General features: G+C 41.8%; 2 protein-coding genes across 6 annotated transcripts in view; both read left to right on the top strand.

Annotated features, from left to right (window-relative positions):
• Window positions 1-279, top strand: part of cbfb (core-binding factor subunit beta) — a 40,885-nt gene extending 40,606 nt beyond the window's left edge. For all 4 annotated transcript variants that reach the window (XM_083763509.1, XM_083763508.1, XM_083763506.1 and 1 more), the window contains one exon: window positions 1-279. This exon is cut by the window's left edge. The gene's annotated coding sequence lies outside the window, so the exon portion shown is untranslated.
• Window positions 280-4,933: 4,654 nt separating this feature from the next.
• On the top strand, window positions 4,934-22,747 carry phaf1 (phagosome assembly factor 1). 2 transcript variants are annotated; one of them, XM_083763135.1, is made up of 16 exons: window positions 4,934-6,229; window positions 6,680-6,762; window positions 7,242-7,325; window positions 8,393-8,436; window positions 9,446-9,525; window positions 9,803-9,897; window positions 11,285-11,382; window positions 12,795-12,907; window positions 14,487-14,620; window positions 15,013-15,096; window positions 16,712-16,794; window positions 16,928-16,971; window positions 17,197-17,246; window positions 18,605-18,663; window positions 18,767-18,839; window positions 20,070-22,747. In XM_083763135.1, exons 1-16 carry the CDS (start codon window positions 6,166-6,168, stop codon window positions 20,169-20,171), a joined length of 1,290 nt encoding a protein of 429 aa, XP_083619261.1. In that variant the 5' UTR covers window positions 4,934-6,165; the 3' UTR covers window positions 20,172-22,747. The 2 variants fall into 2 exon arrangements, with proteins under 2 accessions (XP_083619261.1, XP_083619262.1); XM_083763136.1 differs by having other exon boundaries at window positions 11,318-11,382.

Consider the following 22,747-nt stretch of genomic DNA (forward strand, 5'->3'; position numbering starts at 1 on the left):
TCTCAGTTCTTTCAGATTCAGATTTAGTTGTCAATCACCGATTATTCCTCGCCATTGAAACACGGTGTAAAAGCTATGCAGCCTAAATACTATGCCCTGTTCTATTGCAGCACTATTGTAATGAAACAGTATGTTTTGTTATCTTATCATTTTGTTTGTGAAAGTCATGATGTTTACTTTTTATATTAACTCTCTCATCTCCATATATATGCATTCATTTAAAGTCCTTCTCTATGCTTTGTTGTAGGATAGCATGTAGCAGCATTATTGCGAACGCAGTGAGCCACTTACTATGACAGCAAGGGCTGAATGTCTGTGTGTCTGTGTGTCTGTCTGTCTGTCCCGCTGTTACACCACCCGCCCGCCACCAGAGGGCGCAGCTGTAGCACACACACACACACACACACACACACAGGGCGCAGCTGTAGCACACACACACACACACACACACACACACACACTCACAACCACACACACGAGCTGCGTTCGCTTCCCGCGTTTGCGCGTCTTACTTGTATTTAACTAACAATTCTAAAAATGTCTCCTGGAATGGACAGTTTTTGAGTATTTTGTCTTTTTTTTTTCCCCTTTTTTTGTTTGTCTTAAAATAATTTTATTTAGTTTAATTTCCTGCATTATCCAGTGCTGGGCCTTCATCCTTAACTTTTCATTTGATTTTTTTCTAAAGAAAATCCACTTCCTGTGTTGATGTGGATTGACCCATTTTCTGTTATTATATTAATGTTTTTATATTGTGCGACAAAAGACTTTCATTTCATTTTCCAGTCGGTACATTCAAACGGTTTGATTATACTTATTATTATAACCAAGAAAAATATTTTGTTCAAAGAGGCCTCTTGCATTTCTTTCTTCTGCATCCACATTTTGAGAACTGACCTAATTGATGTTGATATGAAACCCAGACTGCAGGCCATCACAGAACAGAGTTCAACAGACACTTATATGTATGTGCGATGAATGAAATGTAGCCTACAAGATAGTTTGAAATGATATTCTATCATTGCTGATGCAACATGCACTTCTGGTGGGCCATTCAAGACAATTTGTGTAACAATAAGTTAACTAGTGCACTCTTTTCACTCTGAAGGTTCATAGATACTTAAGCCTGATTTATAAGTAGTTGGGTGCAGGCGTCATGCTCAGTAAATAGCAGATATGCAAGCTCACAATGTATAATGAATGTGATGTGTTGGGAGCTTGTATATCTACTATTTACATCAGGCAACACCACTGCAAATAAGAATAAATCTGACTTTAGGTGTGTGCCAGTGTTGTGCACTGAGAATAGCAGATCGACAAGCTCACAACATATCACTTCACCTAAATTGAGGATGGCTTTGAGATGTGGGATGACATAATAGGGAACAAATGGGATTCCAACTGTTACGCCTATACAAAGTTGTCCTGCACTAACATGGAAGATTTGGGAGAACATGGATTTAAAATGTTCTTAAATGTCACACTTTGTGATTAATTATCAATCAATCACAGTGTCCTTGTCATTTATGGTGGATTATTTTGAGCTGGATTGATTGTACTAATCCCAATCCTAAACTGGTGAGGGTAAAGCCCTGAAGTGGTATTGAAGATGTTTATTGAAGGTCATTATTTTCGACTAGGAGTAAAAACATGCTAAACTCTATAGTGAAGTAACTAACCTGGGTGCAAAGCGTGGCCCTGTAATTGAATACATGAAAAGGAAAAAGCCACACTATATAAACAAGCATGTTTCTGCTTCCGTCAGCTGATTAAGGCTAAGCACTTCTGCTAAAACATTTTAGGATATATATTTTTTAGTTTTCGTTGCATTCCTAACTTGGATTTTGGATTGTTTTTTAAATGGCTGGTTACTAAATGGTTTCACAATGGTTTTAGCAACAGAACTACAGTAAAAGAAGAAGTGGTCTGGCAGAAGGCCCAGTCAGCTGCACAACTGTTACAGAATTAATGTTTATGGGTATATTATAGGCCTATCCCTTTTTTTCCCCATTTCCTACATAAAATAAATAAATACAATTATGTATTTATACACACACACACACACACACATATATATATATAAGGTTAAATAAGCTCAAAGAAAGTTAAAACTAAAATACTTCAAAACAATTCCAACATTTTTCTAAATATTTCATGAATAACATGAAAGAATCTGGTAATAATTTCCATTTCTATCAGCTAACAGTCAACGGTTCCCAAACCTTTTAGGCCAATTAACCTTTTGGCTGAGCTGACGCACCCCCCCACATGCACATGGTAATAGAAATTGCATATAAGGCAGCTATAGTATATATTTCCTATTTATCCACACATATGCACCCTGAATATGCCATTATATTGGCATGTTAATTTAAAATAAAAACCATAGCACCACGTTAGCTTTACCCCTAGAAGGCACTCGCGCACCACAAGGGGGTGCACACTGCACGCACCACAGTTTGGGAACCACGGTGTAGCAGAGTGGCTCAGAGCCTCTGCCTGATGCCCTAGTCAAAGGTATAATATCTGTTGGACTTTCACGAGGGAGGCGCTGGATCGAATCCCGGGCGCTACATTGGTGCCGTGACCCGAATCGGATTTCCCATTGGGAGGTCAAAACTCAAAAGGGAGGTGAGTGTAGCTCAGAGCCTCTGCCTGATGGCCCCCAGTGCCTCTCTAGACAGTGCCCCCCCCCCCCCCCCAGTTTCCCCCCAGTGTCTCCCCAGTGTTGTGTGTTCTCACAATCATTGATGACACTGTATGTTTTGAAATCACTCTCACCCAGTGCCCACCAATTATAGTTCTTGATCCATACAGCTGATCGCTCTACCATGCTGAAGGCTATAGGCCTACTGTAAGGTCATTTTGTCTCATTTTTAATATGTTTTAAGTATAGACTAGACACCATAGGAGTCGGAGACCAAAACTACTTGATGAATTATAATACTAGATTTGCATGGTGAATTTAACAATTTGTTGTAGTTTTCACTTTCTTCAAAATGAAAAGAAGTTGCCTAAATCTTATCGCAAATGAGTAGCCTACCGGCTATGGCTTTGAAACAAAACAAAGCAATGTAATTTTGGCAACCAATTAAAACAAGGCATGGGGCATTTCAGACTCAGTTTGTCTTACATCTTCCACCAGGGGGTGCTGCACACCCCAACGCGTTGGCTGCATTTATAATAGCAGAAATAACCCAACACTAGTAGGCTAGGAGGAAATTTGGGTCAACGGTTTTTTATCTTGACCTCCAAATATGCGTTCCTGACGTCCAGAGACACGAACTTTCCGAGGCTGAAACCCAGTGGTGTAGTAAGTAAATGCATTTACTCAAGTAGCCTACTGTAAACTACAGTTTTTTGGAGTTTATACTTTCATTTGGAGTATTTCAAATTGTAAATACTTTTACTTCTACTCCACTACATCTCAGAGGCAAATATACTTTTACTTACAATTTACAGATTTTGATTATTACCAGTAAGACGCCTGAGGGCGAGGTCACGTGCACTGGCCATATATGGAGCTTGTCTTGAGTGTACAGGGTTTGATGAGATCAGCTCCATATATGGATAAGGGTGGTACACTGGTAGCGGGGACATTCTCTTGAGTGTACAGGGTTTGATGCATTAATAACTTTGGGGCAGGCCCGTCTAGTTTGAATGGACAGGTAGCCTATCAGTCAAAAGGGAAACATCGAAGAGGAAGGATGGATAGGGAAAGGATCAACATATGGAATGTCAGAACTGACATATATCCATATATGGAGATCTACGGGTTTGAGGTCAGATGTAGAGTTGCTGGCCAATATTGATGACATCAGGGATCTCCATTATCGGCTTAATGGCGACAGCAGGTCACATTTACTATGACATCAGGGATCTCCATCCCTGGTGGAGACCTGGGCACCATATATGGGGGCTTTCCCATGTATGGGGATTTTGAGTGACTGACTGAAGGACAAAAAATTATGATTTCATAGTAAATGCAGTATTTATTTTACTTTTGTACTTTCACTCGAATAAATTTTGATTACTGGACTTTTTCACAATGATGTTCTGACATCGGCATAGACTCCAGGCCATGCCTGACAAATAACTCCATATATGGGCATAAAAGGGACACAGACAACATAATAACTGGGTGGGACATGCATTTCCAACTTGCATCGTTCCAAGTAGTTCAGTGCACTGTGCACAACGGGCACCACTCTAGTAATAATAATAATACAAAATAATAAAGATAAAGATAAATAAAGAGGTACATTATGAAGTACAGTTTCCCTCATTGTCAATGGCGTTTACAAAACAAACATTGAACTAAAGACAAACATTAAACCTTTTTGATTGATTGATTGATTGATGAATTTATTAACAGATTGGAGAATTACAGTACATTTCAAGCACAACTCAAAACAAAATTGATGTGTGGACGACACCACAAAGCATTATACTTGTTTACAATAGGGCCCACCATGTTCAATTCATCATTCAACAATTAGAAACGTACAAATATACTCTATCAAAAAACAGGAAATCATCATAGGGGAGGTAAAAAAAAAAAGAAGGAAAGAAACAAACATACATACAGTGAGGGGAAAAAGGGGCGGGGGGATTCAGGTTTTACGGGGGCCAGTTTCGAATTGGCCGTCCGTAGGTGCCCTTTGAGAGCGGTTTTGAAGGAGTCAAGGGATTCCCTGCACTTAATGACTGTTGGTAGGGCGTTCCACAGGTTTAAAGAGTTTGTTATCAGCGAGCCAGGTGCAGATTCTACCGAGCTCTGAGCTGAGGGCAAACCATGGCTGAAACCATGGAAACCGTCATCACGTTAACCTGTCAGCTGACAGACGTCATCGCGGCAGTGAACGTCGCTCACGTCGCTCAGCTCCCGACAGGAAGTTGTGTGATCAGCTGATCCAGTGCTGTGAGTGTGTTGTTGATGCTTCAAGTTGTTGTGTTGAAAGCTCTTCTGTGCTCTGTGACATTATTACAAGCGTTCTCTGTGACTCACTCCGCCAACACAGAGACGCAGTGGACATTTATTTAACGACCCGCGAGAACGTAAAAAGCGACGGATCGTTAAAGATTGAGCCGACGTGACAGAGAGATAACAGCCTAAAAAAGAACGTCTCCGTTGTCGGAAGGGAAGAAAAGAAAAACAGCCAGACTAGACGGCTCGGCTTGGTTGTGTCTTTGCTTTCTTTGTGTATGTCCTGCATTGTGGAGCGCGGAGCTTTGCACTGTTTTTACTGTTGTGTAAATACGTTTTTTTCTACGTGTAATTTATTTATATTTGTACTTAAACGTTACGTATTGTTAGTACCGCATTAAGCTTGCGGTAGAGAGCTTTAGCTAAACCAATCGGCGTTTAGTCACAGAGAATCTTGTTGACAGGATTCTGATGATTTCATAAGCAGCCAGCATTCTGACGGTGTGGACACCTATAGCGGCCAAGGCTGGAGCGGATCAATTAGGTTTAGAGTGTTGTTATATTTATCAACTTTTGATTTAAATGTGTGTTCCGTGTCGCCGCTGACCTGTTGGAAGCTAAAACTGGTCATTGGATCGTTGGTGATAACAAAGCCTGCAGCAGAGACCTCTCTCTGGCTGCGTGACACACGCCAGCTATAATCTTATGCTGTTCGATTTAGGAGGGTTTGGTTTTGTATATTGATTTAAAAGCAAGCAAGCAATACCAGGCAGGCATCCACAGTTGGCTTTGTGTGCGTTGTTTGTAAGTTTTAGCTGACAAGTTGCGTAACCTGTTCTTGTGCAAGCTGTCAGTCACAGCCTTTTGACTGAGGCACCTTGTTCCCACCCAGAGGGTCACAACTGATGCATCAATAACTAGACACTGTTACATCACCTCTGGGTGGGTGTTTTTGTGTAGTGGGCATCATCCTATCTCTATTTCTGGACCCTTTTTTATGTCAAAGCCGGATTCATTTTCACTGTACTTGCCGCGTTGGATTTTTTTTAACTCAGTTTCATGAATTAGGTACAGGTCTTTAACGATAGAGTAACTATCAGTTGTAGGGGCTTTGGGTTAAGGCAGACATCTGGAACTGTTGTGAGCCGGTGCTAGCTGTGACTAAAGAGAGAAAGGGTCCCTCGTAGGGTCCCGTTGTGTACCGAGGTGAGGTGACAGCTGACACCCATTACTCGCCAATGCTGGATCTGGAGGTGGTCCCTGAGAGATCTCTAGGAAATGAACAATGGGAATTTGCTTTAGGTGAGTCTTTAAATTGTGGAGATCATTAGAACCACCACACATGTGTTTACATGTAGGTTCACATGGTCTTTGTTTAACCACTTGTCTTAAACCCCATATTATGGTTGACCAGCCGGAGTCCCTTAGGGCTCTGTACTACTGTGTTTTCTGTTATTGTGGGTCGATCGACAAGCTTGCAGCGACAATGTGTTCAGTCTGCTATTTTTTGGCAAAAGCTCTCCCCACAATACAGATTCCGTGGTTTAGCATGTTTTGAGGGAAATGGTTATTTTACGACATGTCACATGAGTAATTGCCAGATCAATCGCTGTGTCTGCCCATTTAATTAAGTGTGTGTGCGTGTGTGTGGCTGGCTATATAATGTGCATTTTGCTAGAAGCCTGCAGGCATGATACTTAAGATGTGTGTGTGTGTGTGTGTGTGTGTGTGTGTGTGTGTGTATGTTCTCAGGGATGCCATTGGCCCAGGCCATCTCCATTCTGCAGAAACACTGCCGCATCATCAAAAATGTCCAGGTGCTTTACAGTGAACAGGTGAGATGATGATCAAACACACCACCATCATGCTGCTGTCTCATTAATATTCTCTCATTCACTCACATGCCCTGCCCTGCCGCATACACACACCCATTCACACTATGTGGAGGGACTAACCATCTATCTCAGGGAGGGGAAACAAAGGAGTCTCACATTTGAGAATAAACGACGGTGAGCCTGTTTTAGCATAAAATTCCCTGTGTCTGTCTGTTTTGTATGCTATACTGTACATGCGATTCATGATTTATATTGTACAGATGGCATTCCATTTGTCTTTTCTTGGGAGGGCAGTTGGGCTATGTACTGTAAGTGTCTTGTTCAGCATGTGAGAGCTATGCAGTGTGGAAAGCGTGTATGCATGCACCAAGGCAAAACGTATACTGTCCGCACGGACAGTATACGTTTTGCTTGCTTCTTATATTGCATATGTTGGGGTGTTGGTCCATCTAAAATTAGTCTCTTCATCTCCTTTCCAGATGCCACTTAGTCACGACCTCATACTGAACTTGACTCAGGATGGAATTAAACTGCTGTTTGACGCTGCCAACCAGAGACTTAAGGTGATTAGAACGAAGATATAGTCATCTCTGGTGTGTTGTTGTGACTGACTATTAATTGGCTTAGATAGGTGGGAACTGTAATTGTTCTAGTCATGGCAAGATCATTGATATGTTCCCCTTAAGGCCCTGACACACCAAGCTGACACTGACCGAAAAGCCATCCTTCTGTTGCCCGACAATCGTCTGTAGTTTGTGTACTGCGGTGTGTACCGTGTCATCGGCGGCGGTAGTCTGCCACTGAAAACAGCCGATGCACAAGCACCCCCCGGCACGCTGTGAGCCTGTAGAGCGGCTAGAGCCTGTCGTCTACATTCGGCGAGCGACTGCATTGGATTAATACATGAGCATAATGATTAGCCAATTGATTAGTCAACTTACACTTGAATCTTTTACAACGCATGCGGCAAATGTGCAGCCGTGGTAGCATTTGAATGCTTTTTGTTCTTGTGGAGGCCAACGGAGAACTTTACTCAATACAGAAAAGGGGGGAGATAATAAATCACAAACTGATTACCCATACAGATCTTGTGCCACTGAAAGGGGCACTGCACCAGCATCTGAACTGTGCACTGCAGTTTGGCTCGTCTTGTTGCATTGGACTATTGCCAAATTTGCCACCCACTGGTATAGAGACTTATATGAGGTGTTTGTTTGATTGATTGATTGATTGAAATATTTATTAACAGTTTGTAGAATTACAGTACATTTCAAGCACAAACTCAATACAAAGACTGTTAACTGTGAGTGGACGACCCAATTAAGCATTACACTTGTTTACAACAGGGTCCACATTGCACATTGTGTGTGTGAGTGTGTGAGAGAGAGTGACACAGTTTGCAAACATTTGATTGGGGGTGCTTTGTCTACCTACAATAATGAATCTTTTCACAAGATTAGGATTTATAGCAAGATTATTAGGCATGTATCTGTTAGGGACGGTTTCAATTGAAGAGAATTTGAGGCGGAGGTAAGTCAATGAAATGTCCCCAGTATTTGTTTGCTAAACTTGTGTGAGTGCATGTGTAGAAGTGGATTTCTTGTTTCTTAACTCCCTGTGTCATTGACAGGTGATTGAAGTGTATGACCTGAGCAAAGTCAAGCTGAAATACTGGTGAGTTGGCAGACCACTTTAACTGACTTGACTGAATAGGTTGTCTGTTCAAAAATAGCAGATAAGCTCAAAGTGCGTCACTTCATGCCACGCTGCGAGCTTGTGCGTCTTTTATTTTTATATTTTATGTGTGAGAAGTACCGATTTAGAAGGTATTTGTAGAATCATGTCTTAAAGGGTTAATTAATTAGTATGACCCTGATGAACATGAGAACACGTAGTGTTTATTTAATGAGAGAATGTAGCCTGAAATCGGGCCTCTCGTTTTTTGCTGCTTCATAACCCAGCCAATTCCATCGGTCTCACCATTGAGACTGGAATCTTTGTTGCCTCCTTTTCTCATACTCTTTCTCACTCAACTCCTCCGGTGAGTTTCTTTTCTTTGCAGTCTGTTTGCGCCAGGTATTGGGGTTTTAGGAACATTTTAATTAAACAAACTGATGAGTGAGGATGACAACAGTGAGGAACATGTCTTCTGCGAAGCAGCAGCCGTGAACGCGCGCGAGTTCCACGGGAGCGAGCGAGTTGTGAACTGCTTGCAGGTAGCCTACGCTGTTCCTCGCAGGCGGGCACAGCGCTGCGCACAGACTAGAGGCGACTCAGTCTTTGAATGATCGGATTCAGGATCGCGTAACACTTTTGTTTTTTAGCTGTAATTACAGAGGTAATTTCACAGAAATCATTAATTTGAAATTAGACTTTTATTTATTATTATTACATTTTCAAGGCATGTTTTGCACTGGCCCCACAGGGCCAGCGTATAATGACTTCTGGTGGCCCTAACGTTCTGAAAAGTACATCATTCATTTGTATTGTCGACCCCTGGGTCAACTCAATCATAGTTCATGCACATAGTGCTGCTCTCAGCCCGGGCTAATGACAGGCATTACTGTAGTGTCATTAGAACAGTCCAGCTATGGCCACATATAAACGTATTCAATACAACCCTTGTCAATGTTTATGACTGTAATAGTAACTGGGTGTGCACGTCGTGTGTCTTGTGTTTCAGTGGAGTCCATTTCAACTCTCAGGCCATTGCCCCGACAATAGAGCAAATAGACCAGTCATTCGGAGCTACGCACCCAGGAGGTAACTTAGAATGCACGCACACGTCACATAAACACACACTAAGCACAGATAGTAATCAAGCAGCTTGATGTCTCACCGTGGAGAGAGTGTTTGTTTGTTTGTTTGTGTGTGCTGTGTGATCTTAAATTTGTACCTCAAAATGCATTGCAATGCAACACGTCATTTGCTTGTTGGATCTGCTATTTCCGGTGCGTGACACAGTCAATGTATAAATTAAGCATATGAGTAAGAGAGAGTGTGTGTGTGTGTGTGTTTGGGTGTTCCTGTGCCCCTCTAGTTTACAACGCTGCAGAGCAGCTGTTCCATCTCAACTTCCGGGGCCTGTCCTTCTCCTTCCAACTGGACTCATGGAACGAGGCGCCAAAATACGAGGTGTGTGTTCTTACTGTGCTGTATGCTGTATGCCTCATAGTTCGGGTCGGGATCCAGAACTTGGAGGAACCAAGTTCATCCCATTTGGAAGCGTTTCCGGAATAGGTTTTATTTATTTCATTTTGTTTATTTTGACGGGATACGGCATATTGATGAGCAATACGATCAGTAATATAAATACACCGGATTTAGCAAAGACGCTTATTCACATCCGCAAACAAAACAAACAAACATATAAACAAGGTGACAATAGAGTACATTACGTTTTTACTTGGCTCATACGGTATTGCACTAAGAAAATAGAAGACAATGTAAGAGGGCAATATTCGTATACTGAAGTGATTTGCGTATAAAGTGCAGTGAACTTACTTTCAAGTAGTACAGGATAAAGTGCAGGATTGATTATGAATAGTCGGTCGCAAGTTTCAGTATCAAGTAACCATTTTTTACTTTGCGCGTCATCGTACCAAAACCTAACTCACGGAAGACAGTTGACTGGCCCTTAATTAGGCAGGTATAGTACGCAGCTATATTATTATTATATCACAACATAATGATATATCATTGACCTAAATGGCGTTATATCAACAATGATGGTATTAAAAATAGGTTAGGTTATGTCTTTTTCAGAAATGACTTTGGACGTCACATGTGCAAAAGTTAAACATGCAGAGTGACTCATTAGTTTACCTGGGTAACATAATCTTCTGATACTTGACATGAAATAATAATCCTGTACCGTCACTGTGTAGCGTTTTGTTTCATTAGCGCAAGCGAAAAATACAAAATAGCCTACAGCTTGTGAGCTTGTTGCTGCTGCTCGCTGAGCACAATGAACGGTAAAGATACCAAGGATTGGACAGTGATGTCACTGTTATGCTACGCAACACGGAAGTAACAGACTCAAAGCCGTTTATAAATCAGTCACTGACGCGTCCGCTGACGAATCCTTGGTATTTTCATTCGACCGGACATAGTCAACTTTTCACTGCTATTTGGAAAGTCCTTGTGACGGTTTGGTCCCTTCTCGCGTACCAGTGGCATGTGCCGGTCCGCGGACCGGTGGTTGGGAACCTCTGATCTAGCTGACTGTATGTTGTTCTCATTGCTGAAGCGGTAACGCAGTTTCTGATCATTTGCTTCAGTTTGACACATTGTTTTCTTGATCATGATCATGCACGATGACTCATGACACAAATCTATGTTGAACATTTGTGACAAAATATGACAGAATATGTACAACCTTTCCAGTGCTGTCGAGGTGTGTGTGTGTGTGTGTGTGTGACTGTGTGACATGATGTGTGTGACTGTGTGTGACTGTGTGTGTTATGCAATATGCACCCCATTGCATTGTCTAGTATCACTCCCAGTTGTTTTGCCTTGGCAGCCTAACTTTGCCCTGGGCTTGGCCTCCCTGCAGATCCCCCATGGGGCCATGGTGAAGAGGATGCACATCTACACCGGCAACAACCTCCAGGATACAAGGTATCATAATTATGCACACATACCTACTGCTAGATGTACTAACTATACCACACACTCACTGGCAACAAAATCCAGGGTGTACTGGCTGGTTGGCAAGTGCAGAATCAACAGTGGATTTAGATAAGAAATAATAATAGTCTGCACACTGTAACTATGCAAAAAGCTCCCAGTCAAGGCTTTATTGTCTCCACCAGGCTGAAGGCATGGGGAGAGTGTATGTTTATTTTTATTTTTATCAAAGTTTTTTTTATTAATGTTCACACGAAAATATTATACAACATTTTTCGAAAGAAAAATTCCCCCCTTTTTCCCTCCCCTCCCCCCAGAGTTCCCGCTCTGAAAGAGCCACAACCCCGGTATCTTGCACCATATGAAATAAAAGGCACATACAAATATACATAGACATAATAGAAGACTAATAGAAGTATGCAAACAAATAATAATAATAATAACAAAAAGAGTATGTTTTGCACTCCGTGTGTGTGTGCGTCCGTCTGTCTGTTACCAGCTAATCTCCGGCACAAACTTTCCAGAACGACCTGTTATAGTGCCACCAGATTCCTCCAGATTCTGTCCAAAAATCCCGCAAATCATTACACACTATCTCTATAGTCATGTGTTCAAGACGGATCTGTCTGATGTTTCATATTCCATCCTAATTGGATAACATTGGCTTTCAAAGTTTGTAGGATTGGCCCATTTTGAACAAAAAGCCTCAACTCATGAACGCAGTGTGCAATTTACGTGAAATCTTTCACAGACTTTCCTACTGGGCTGAGGAATATATCCCACCCTTTTCACATTGGCCTGTTATAACAGGTGGATTTTTGCAAAACACATTTTTGGAACAAAATGCCTCAAATCATCGAACTGCCATCCAAGGCGTAAGAAGAAATGGCGCCCTTTTCACATTGGCCTATTATAGTGCCACCAGGAGGCCACAACCTGACCTGCCCTGGTGGAGACCTGTGCCCCAAGGGGCACTTTATTTAGTTATAGACTAGAACAGTGCCCGTTGGGGGGGGTGATCAGGTGTGATCAATTGGCTAATAAAGGGTGAGATTTACGCAGCATTTCAGAACATCATTGTGATGTCAGAACAGGCTGTTCCATCTGTGTCCCTTTTATGCCCATATATGGAGTTCTTTGTCAGGCATGCACAAATATGAAGTGTTGTCAGTCAGAACAGGCCCAGAGCCCGGGTAGAGGCTTTTGTGCTGGTTCTGGACAACTGGCTATCCGGGGTGTGGAACGCGTGTGTCGAATTTGAAGTCAAAGTTACGTGGATTACAGACGTACGTACGTATGTACAGTACGTACAGAGAGACTTGGTGCATTTATAGATATATTAATGACAAAGTATTCTCCAGATACTCACACAAACTTTACAACCCCTCTCTGTTTCCCTGCAGGGCCCCAGTGATGCCGTTAGCCTGTTTCCTTGGTAACGTTTACGCAGAGTGTGTGGACGTCCTGAGAGATGGGGCGGGGCCTCTGGGGCTCAAACTCCGCCTCCTCACAGCAGGTACCTTCAGTCTGTGGTTTACTGCACTGTCCCTGTGTATTCGTTTGATGTGCGTCAAACCTTTCCAAAATATCTCTTGATTTAGGTGAAGCGAAGTGTAGAAATACTGTATGTCACCAGGCTGCAGCTGCACACTGATATTAATCTTTACCAGCCTCTGACAGCATTGGTCATGTTTTGAAAGTGGGGGAGGGGGACTATGAAACGGTGTCTGTCTGTGAATGAGTGTGTTCGCCCGTTACACTGTCTTCAGGCCTGTTCACACGGGAAGTGGCGTCTTAAGTTTGTCAAGATAGACGCCATACAGGCGTGCTATGTGCAGACACGTACAGTAGCTGATCCAAGTGAGAATGCCCGCGTCACTCACTCAAGTCAAGAAGGATCACAGGTGAATGTAATTGTTATAGTCAACAAAGTTGAGACGTGTGGCAAGCCCAAAGGGTACAAGATATTGAGGAAGATAACGACAGATCTTGTTGAAACACAGAAACAGGGAAAACGGATGATATCACCAACAAAGCAAAACGTGTTGAATCCCCAGAGGGCAAGATATTGAGGAAGAAAACAACCGATCATGCCTGTTTCATAATGGGGAAGAACAAAATGATATGAGTAATTTGTCAAACCCGCACTACGCCTCTCGCTGTGTTACACCCTATTTGGTTCATCAGATTCCTGTGAATTACTGTAACTGCATGAGGGAAGGTCACAGATTCTGTTGAGAAATCAAATACAGTGTAACAGTGCACCGTGGTTATCACACAAACTAAGCTAAGCATGTTGGAGTAGATTGCTTTACAAGAGGCAGCTGTAGTGTGTGTGTGTGTGTGTGTGTGTGTGTGTGTGTGTGTGTGGTGTCTCAAAGCATGTCTGCAGTCTGCACGCACAGATGTGCTTATGTAACACCCTATCCGTGTAGGTCAGTCTCATGAAATGTGTGTTCATTCATCTAGGAGAGAGAAAACGCACATGCATTGATAATTATAGCTTTGAGGAGGGTCATTTCACTGGACCTTTTTAAGGAGTCCATGTTCAGTATTTCTGTCCGCAGCCCTGTCAGACTATTCATTGAAGTTCTAAGCCACTAGATTTGGCATGTACTTGATTTTATAGTCAAGCTGTGACAACAACCTACGACTGTGTGAGAAACGTAACCTGCACACAAAGCATACAGGAGTCTTTTTATATTGACTATTTTCTTCTGATATAGTTGTCCAACTCCACTGCCAAGGAATCGGTTGTAATACTGAACAGCATTTCGGGAGACATTGCAATTCCAGTCACTTATACATAATACGGTATATGGGCCATTGGTTTTTTGATTAAGAGCTAATTTAACTTATCTGTTTTACTTTCATCTGTCCTCTGTAGACTATTCCAGTCTATCCTTTCCTGTTCTGTGTACTGTATCTTTCGTTTCTGTTTTAGTCTACTGTATCTATTTGGGTGTTTTTTCTGAAACCCTGAAGAAAATGTATAGTTCATTGTACGACCCTTTAACTCATCATTAAAGGCAGAATGTCTGTCCTGCAATATCATGTGTGAGGAAGTACTCTCTTGTACTGTATTATGTGTGCAGGCTGTGGTCCTGGCAATATGACCGACACCAAGGTGAGGTTGCTGGAGAGGAGCATCTACTTTGGAGACTCCTGTCAGGATGTACTGGGTGCCCTGGGTTCACCACACAAAGCCTTCTACAAGTCTGAAGATAAGGTAGGAGGACTCCAGACTTATCTGTTCTAGCCTTTTATTTGTTTTGTTTATACTGTCGACGCATCGACTCCAAAAGAAACCCCACATTCACGACATCCCTGGTTTGAACCTGTCCTCCTTTTTGCCCTCAGTTTCCTGCCTTTATCAGAATAAAGACGACACCTGGTTTTGCATTTGTTGATGTTTGGTGCAGACTTCAAGCTTGGAGAAATAACATCTCACTTTAACACAATAGGCCCTCCAGGCATAAAATACCGTTGCCATACTTTGCGTCTCTTATGTATTATTTGTAATTCATTACTTATTAAGTATTACTGTTTAATAATATGCAGATTCCCATGGGGAATGGTCTGCGTTGTGCATTAACACAGTATTTATACTGTTTATTTCAGATGAAGATTCATTCTCCATCACCTCACAAACAGGTTCCTTCCAAATGTAACGACTACTTCTTCAACTACTTCACCCTAGGAGTGGTATGTTGTTCAGCAACTATGTTTTTGTGTATTTACTCTGCATTTATATTATGTCTTCAGTGATGTAATTAGGTTTCCAATGTAATGAGTCCCAGGATGCAGGGATGGTCTTGTAGATGAGTCCCAGGGACATTTGATGAGTCCTACTTCAGCGACGTTTTGTCAGTCACATTTTGTCATTTTTACAAATTGCAGCATTAAACTATCATTTCATTTTTGATTGTTATAATGTGGTTATATTCATGTAGAAATGTATGAAAGAAGTGAATACAATTCCAAATCTGAAAACTTTAATATTTGCAAAGATGTTTGCAACAACAGTGCAAAGTATGCAAACAGAACAACACAACAGTGCAACGTATGCAGAACAGTAAATAATATAATGGCACCAAAATAATGTAAAATATATAAATAATAATAATAATGTGGTGCAATCAGTGAGCTTAAGTATGGTGCATTTAATGCACTGCAGCACAGCTCATTTAAAGTGACTCATTGTCTGTTTGTGAATCGGGTCTGCTTGTCACGCTAAAACATGTTCCCCTAAATATTTCTGTCGGAGGCAGCGCGGTTTAGTTGAGAGAGTTGCGACATCTCCGTTCACTGCTTATTCGTGGGGCTGCAACGGGCTGCAAGCGTCACTGATCACTCAATTGTCGTCACTCTCTCTCTAAACGGCTCTAGTCTACTCTAGAGGCTGCGCTCGGAGCATGTTGCTCGCCTGAGCAACATGGCGGCGCGCTGTGTTGACAATGTAGTTACAACAAATTAGTGGTTCTACAACGATTTCTACATGGATTTTATTTTTTATAACATAGGATGAGGTCGGATGTGGGCATACAAAATGATCGTTTCCGTAGATTATTGTTTTACCGCATTTTTTCCCCCCGCGATTTCTTTTCAGTGGGAGTACAGTAGTGCATCCCATGGACGCACAGGTTGATGGTCTATTGCGTCCCAAAACTATAAAGTGCGTTTTTGGACGCAAAACGCACCCTAGTTACATCACTGGTCTTTCACATACTCACCACATAAGTGTGGCGGATTATGTTCGACGTATTGCAATGCTATTGCAAATCACAGAAGTAGAAAATAGGAAAATACATCAGTAATGACTCACTCAACTCACGATACAATTTGAATCATGATACTAGGTTCACAATAGGATTTTTCAAGACTTTTTTATTTTATTTTCCAGACAAATGACCAAATTTATTTTGTTTGAAATTATTTCTCTTATACAATTCCTCTTTTAATTAAAATTTCTTCTCTTATATTCTTTTCAATACAGAAGCAAATGAGTGAAAACAATGTTTTGTATCAATGATCTTACAAGAGAACCTCTGCTGTTTGCATCACGATTCAACTAGCGATTTAATCGCTATTTACATTGTCACCAGTTTGAATCGATTTGAATTGATTTACGATATATCGTTACATGCCTAATTGCTACTCATGTCTGTATCCGCCTCGTCTTCATGGGCTGACACGGTCAACGAAGGCATCTCTGTAGAAGTTGCACAATTCACAATTGAGCAGATCGTGGGTTATTTAAGACAAATGATATTACTTATCGGGGCAGAATGCCTGATTTGTATCTGTGACTCTCTCTCAGGACATCCTGTTTGACTCTGCCACTCATCTGGTTAAGAAGTTTGTTCTCCATACCAACTACCCAGGACATTACAACTTCAACATGTAAGAAGGCCTCTCTGTGTCTCTCTTTCCTTTTGTGCTTTCTCTTAAATATTTGTCTATCTGCCTCTTTTCTTTGTGTATTCCATTTGTTTTTAATCCTCGTGAACAACATACATTTTCTTATCCTATGCAGATATCATCGATGTGACTTTAAAATTCCGCTAGTATTCAAGAAAGGTAAGTGAGGTTGTTTAACCATGCATTTTTATGTTCTGCAGAATTAGGTCCATGCAATCATTCTCAGTGTCGCAACATTTCACATCTAGTGTGTCTCAGACCATCATAAGATCATCTTTAGATAAAAAGAGAAGGGTTAGTTCCTCTTTTTTCTCTATGAGATCATCTTTATTTACAGTACTGTATCTGTCTACGACGTTCTTCTCTTTCTGTTATTTCTTTCAGAAGGAACACTTACCCAGGCAGAGGACTGCATTTTAACCACCTACAGCAAGGTATAAATATACCCACATTTTGCAAAACTGACCTACTTCATCTAAAGTCTGCACAATCGCTGCCTCTCATTGCCTGAGAGGAAGTCTCGCTAGGTGGTATTGTGGTGCTGTGGTTCTCTTTGCTGTGGCTCTGGACGGTCTGGTTATCTGTCTGGAAGCATTTAGGCCTCGGGGAGTCACTGGGAGGAAGCGCAGGGATGTGATCTTATTTTCAGGGTTTCTGGTCGAGTTGACTGACTCATGGGAGAATAGGAAATTGTGTTGCTGTTGTCTTGGTGGACAGTCAGCCGTTTCCCCAGGCCTTAATGACATTTTAACAAAGTCTTAAGATCATAGTTCACAACATGAGCATTTTGTTATATTGATTTATTCTAATATAGAGCATTCTTATCCTGCTTTCTTGTGTGTTCTTTCCGAACACACATTTGTGTCCTGCGGCTTATTAGTGCACATGGTCATTCTTGCTATTGTGTCTGATTGCGACGTTCATAAATTGTCTTGGTAGAAATTCTCTGCCTTTCCATTGCACGTGTCACATACACAGTGCAACAGGAGGGTACAAAGTACACATACATTTAGAGCCTTTTATTAGGTGCTAAGTGTAAGTATACAAAAACGACAGTCGTTTTTGTATACTTAGCACCTAATTAAAGGCTCTAAATGTCCGTGCTGCTCCAGTCTCTTCTCCTTATGCAACTCATGTCCTCGTATCTGTGAAGCACCGGATCAGCCGTTTCAGGCTTGAGGCGCGTTGGTAGACTCCCTTTAGAACATTGAGACTGTCTTGGTCCCTTCTCATCTCTCATCTCAAATCATGTGGACACATGAACACTCCTGTAATAACAAAAAGAGCAGGTTTCAATGGAAATGTCCCTGCTTTGCATGGTGCTACTGCAGCAGAGAAACAACAGGGGAGATCAATGGAAGAATAATATACAGTGCATGCTTCATCAGCTGGTAAAGTAATATATAGGGACCAACTATAATGACAGTCGGCTCCAACCTGATCCATCCCTTTACTTGGTTATTTCCAAGGCACAGAAGGCATTCTGGTGACTGTTGTAAACAGATTGGTCACCTTTTGTATCTGCTCCTGGCTGTTGTTTCATTCATACCAGGGGAGGGGACTGCCAAACACAGGCACAGATTTGTTGTAGGATTGGAGGAGAGCACATCAGTATTCAGTATTCACCTGCAGTATCTAACCCTGATTGCTTCCTCTTGTCGAGGGATTTGAGTCAGCAACTGCGGTTTTGACTCAGCAACCTTCCAATCACAAGTCGTGTCTGTCAAACATTTCGACGGCTGTACTCGGCAGCATAGTCACTCCAATGCCCTGCTTTTTGTTTCTTTGTCAGTGGGATCAGATCCAGGAGCTTTTGGGACACCCCATGGAAAAACCTGTGGTCCTACATAGGTAAAATACTTTTATTTATGTATTATCTTTAGTAAACTGGCCATTTAATCTGGCACCAAATTGTGTTTTGGGACATGATTGAGCATTTGTGTTTACTCTGCAGGTCGTCGTCGGCCAACAATACCAACCCCTTTGGCTCTACCTTCTGTTTTGGACTGCAGAGGATGATCTTTGAGGTTAGAAAATCAATAGGTCTCTCTCTCTGTTTGTGTTTATATGGCAGCATCTTTTTACTATTGCATATCCCCCTGATGTGTGTTATGTACCCATTGTCTCTTGTGTACATATACATACGCACTCACACGAAAACACACACACACACACACACACACACACACACACACACACACACACACACACACACACACACACACACACACATAACAAAAGAAATAATAATAACAATAATTATTATATAACACATTCCTAAAACACTCACTCATACACATTCATTGTTGTGTTTCTTTTTCAACTAATTGAGTTTGAGTTGTGCTTGAAATGTACTGTAGTTCTGCAAACTGTTAATAAATATTTCAATCAATCAATCTAAGGGACTGCAATGGAAATATGCCGTTGGCTTTCTTGCATTTATCCTTTTGATAGGGATGTATAACTATGTACATTTTTCTGTACATGTAAACATTGTCAATAAACATATCAATTAAATCTTAGAAACCTATTCCATGGTAGTAATGCGATACAATATACTTTATTGTCCCCATAGGGAAACTTGTCCGGGACTCAAATGCGGCACACACAAACAAAGCAGCATATACCGTACTTTGAAGCAAATCACATCCACAATTACACATTATTGTACGTATTACACAACTAGCTATGATAAGAGGTGGTTTGATCCAATAAAAGAGTGAAAACCCTTCAAACTCCACACCAGTGTTTATTTTGACAGCAAACTTTGGTTTCGTTTTAGTCATAGTCTTTTGAATAAAACTTAATTTAGTTTTAGTTTTAGTCTAGTTTAAATCAATATAAGATTTTAGGCGACTAAATATTCAGTTAATCTTCCAATTTGGACTAAAATTAATTATTTGCCGAATTGTCTATATATATTCAGTCTTACTGCGAGGCTCCACCGGGTGCGTTGCGTCAAAAAACGAACCGGGGCAATTTTAATGCAGTCACGCAACGCAACGCGGGCAGTGGAGCCACCCTTCATTGATTAAAAAGGGAACATTCCCTGGCGGTGACGGAGACGCTGACGCGCCCGGTGGAGTCCCGGTGTTAGTTTTAGTCATCACGGCTTAGTTTCTATTTAGTTTTCATCAGCGAAAAAAGCTAGTCGACGAACATGTTTCTTCGTCATAGTTTTAGGTAACAAGATCAACACTGCTGCATGTGTTCCAGTCCATTCAGTCACATGCCTTCTCTGTGTTACCGACCTTTAGGTCATGCAGAATAACCACATAGCATCCGTGACTCTCTATGGCGCTCCACGGACGGTCAGCCAGACCCGAGCCGACTCCGCTACTAGTGCACACCGAACATGAAACCAGCTCCAAGTTCAGAGGCCCGGCACAGGTCTTCTCCACTCAACCAGACTCTACCCGGAACCACAGGCACCACATGGCCCAGATGTACAACTGCTTACTGAACATAAAACCATCCTGATGTCATCGCTAAACGTATAGAACCAACCAGCATCTACCATGCCTGGCAGAGAAACCATTGAGTGATCAAACCACATGACTGCTGGTGCGTTTGATCCGACCCTCACCAATAGCAGGATTATCACTTGGCGATACAACGAACCATACTGCTACTGAGATGATCCACATGCAGGCTCATTGGGTGTTGGAGGATAAAGCTAACAAAGAATTCATCCACATAACGACGTTCCCTTTTATGGATCCGTCCAGTAAGCCACTAAGTGGATTTCGGCCTGGTTGTAATTTGCGTGCCACAGTGCTGTCACTAAAGAGGAAATGGCAGAAAGCGTGACTTCCAAAACGTCACTATGGTGAGATGTTTAGCTCCTCGCCTTTTGTAGCAATTAGTCAACTCATTTTAACTGGCTATGGAGCAGGTTTATGGAGCTACAGTAATTTGGCTGTCCCCGAGAATGTCAGTGTCAACCACCAATCTCTGGCTTGATCTACACAGCATAAACACACCATCTAACCTGCACTGCCAGCGCAACCAGGAACTTGACCATGCTAACCCGCAGCCATACGTACAATAGGTTCAAATCCAGTCCCTCCAAAAAAAAAACACACAGGTCTGTTACCGAATACCGAATGGCTCAGTCATAAAACCTGTGAGAAACCGAACACAGTCAAAGAACCAAACCCGCCCAGGCAACAACAACCTGAGACCTTTTAACTGAACCCATCCAGACGCCTGAACCACACCCGCCACCAAAACCATGGGAAACCTGGGTTGAAACTGGATTGAACCCAGTCCAACAAATGAACGACCAAACACGTCCAACATACCTGGTCTGAAGACGACCCAGCAAGAACTCTGCCCAACCAAACGGATCAGAGCCTTTAACTTATTCTACCAACTATCTGGTTTACTTGCTTAGTACACACACACACACACACACACACACACACACACACACACACACACACACACACACAGGTCTTCAGTAACGGAACACTTAATATCTCCAAAATGATTGGTACAGTATTTGCAGCTGCAGAGATTTGTGTGTCCAGGGCCAGGCGGCTGTTTACTTTCGCTTTTCCACAACATATGCACACACAAGCTTACACGAACGAGAATCTACGACGTGTGTTCCGCTGCTTTTAAAACTCACATTTGAAGATGTCGCCTTGCAACTTCCAACACGCCCCGAGATGTACCGCAGCGTTAACAGTCTCCCATGAGTACTGCGGCTCATCCTCTGTAGCCACTACCAGGTACATCTCTCCCTCACACACGCACGCACACACACACACACACACACACACAGTCACAGTCACACGCGTACAGAAGGACACAATTATGCATGAACGCAAGACGCAAGGAATTGCATGTACTACAGGTCGATTGTTTTTTTAAAAGAAGATGGCGTACAAGCACAAACCGGTCGGCTTTTTATTATTATTATTATTTTAAGAGCATGGTTTGAGGGGTCTTTCTCGCTCTTTATAACGTTCTCTATCAGTTTATCTCTCGCTGACTGTCTGTTTGTCCATCACTCACTCATGCCATGACCATGCTCATTTTGTTCTGGAAAGTTTGTTTTGTTTTCCATTCGCATTTGCACTAATGTACACCTTTTTACTTGATTGGTTGATTATTGCCTGGTTGATTGTTGTGTGTCTGTGTGTGTCTGTGTGTGTGTGTGTGTGTGTGTGCGCATGCGTGCGTGCGCGAGCGGGCACCATTCTCTCCTCCACTACTCTGACTCTCCATGTCAGCACATTGATGCACATGGAGAAGATTTATTCACTGCAGTTGTAAAGATAATTTCTTCACTTGTTATTTTGAATTGCCAAACATTGTAGCCAAAGATGTTTTCCAGGTTGATTTCATTCAGTCTGCTTACATTGATCACCACTTTTCATTTGGAGAGGGGAATTCTGTTCATCCATCTCATCTTCTGTACTGCTCAAATCATTATTCTGGTCAAGCTTTTATTTCAGCTCCCTGTTCTGTATAATCGCTTATTGGAAATGGACTGCGTGAAAGTGCAGCAAGTTGTGGCTCTGTTTAATGTGTTGCATCCAATTTAGCCAGGTCATTCCTCTGACCTTGACTGAATTTCTTTAGGTCAGGTTGCTGAATTTGTTGTTCATGAGAGAAATCGGGTAAAATGTGTATGTGTGTATATATATATAGAGTCCCTTTCGCTCACTGAGGGTTAGTTAACGTTCCCGATATTTTATATTTTGCTGCTGCCCAATTACATAATACATATGGATGAGAGAGCTTTAATTAATTTAAGCCTCCGAGAATTATTTTTGTGTAAATTAAGAACTTATTTCTGTGATGGTTGAAATCCACATCCCCCTCAGGATGACATTCAACTACAGTCTCATCTGCTAACCTTTTGATCTTTTAAAACTTTGAAATACATGCAACTGAATAAATTATTTGTATTAATTGCAATGCA

Source organism: Protomyctophum parallelum (assembly GCF_964188405.1).
Source record: "Protomyctophum parallelum genome assembly, chromosome: 4".
NCBI classification, from domain to species: domain Eukaryota; kingdom Metazoa; phylum Chordata; class Actinopteri; order Myctophiformes; family Myctophidae; genus Protomyctophum; species Protomyctophum parallelum.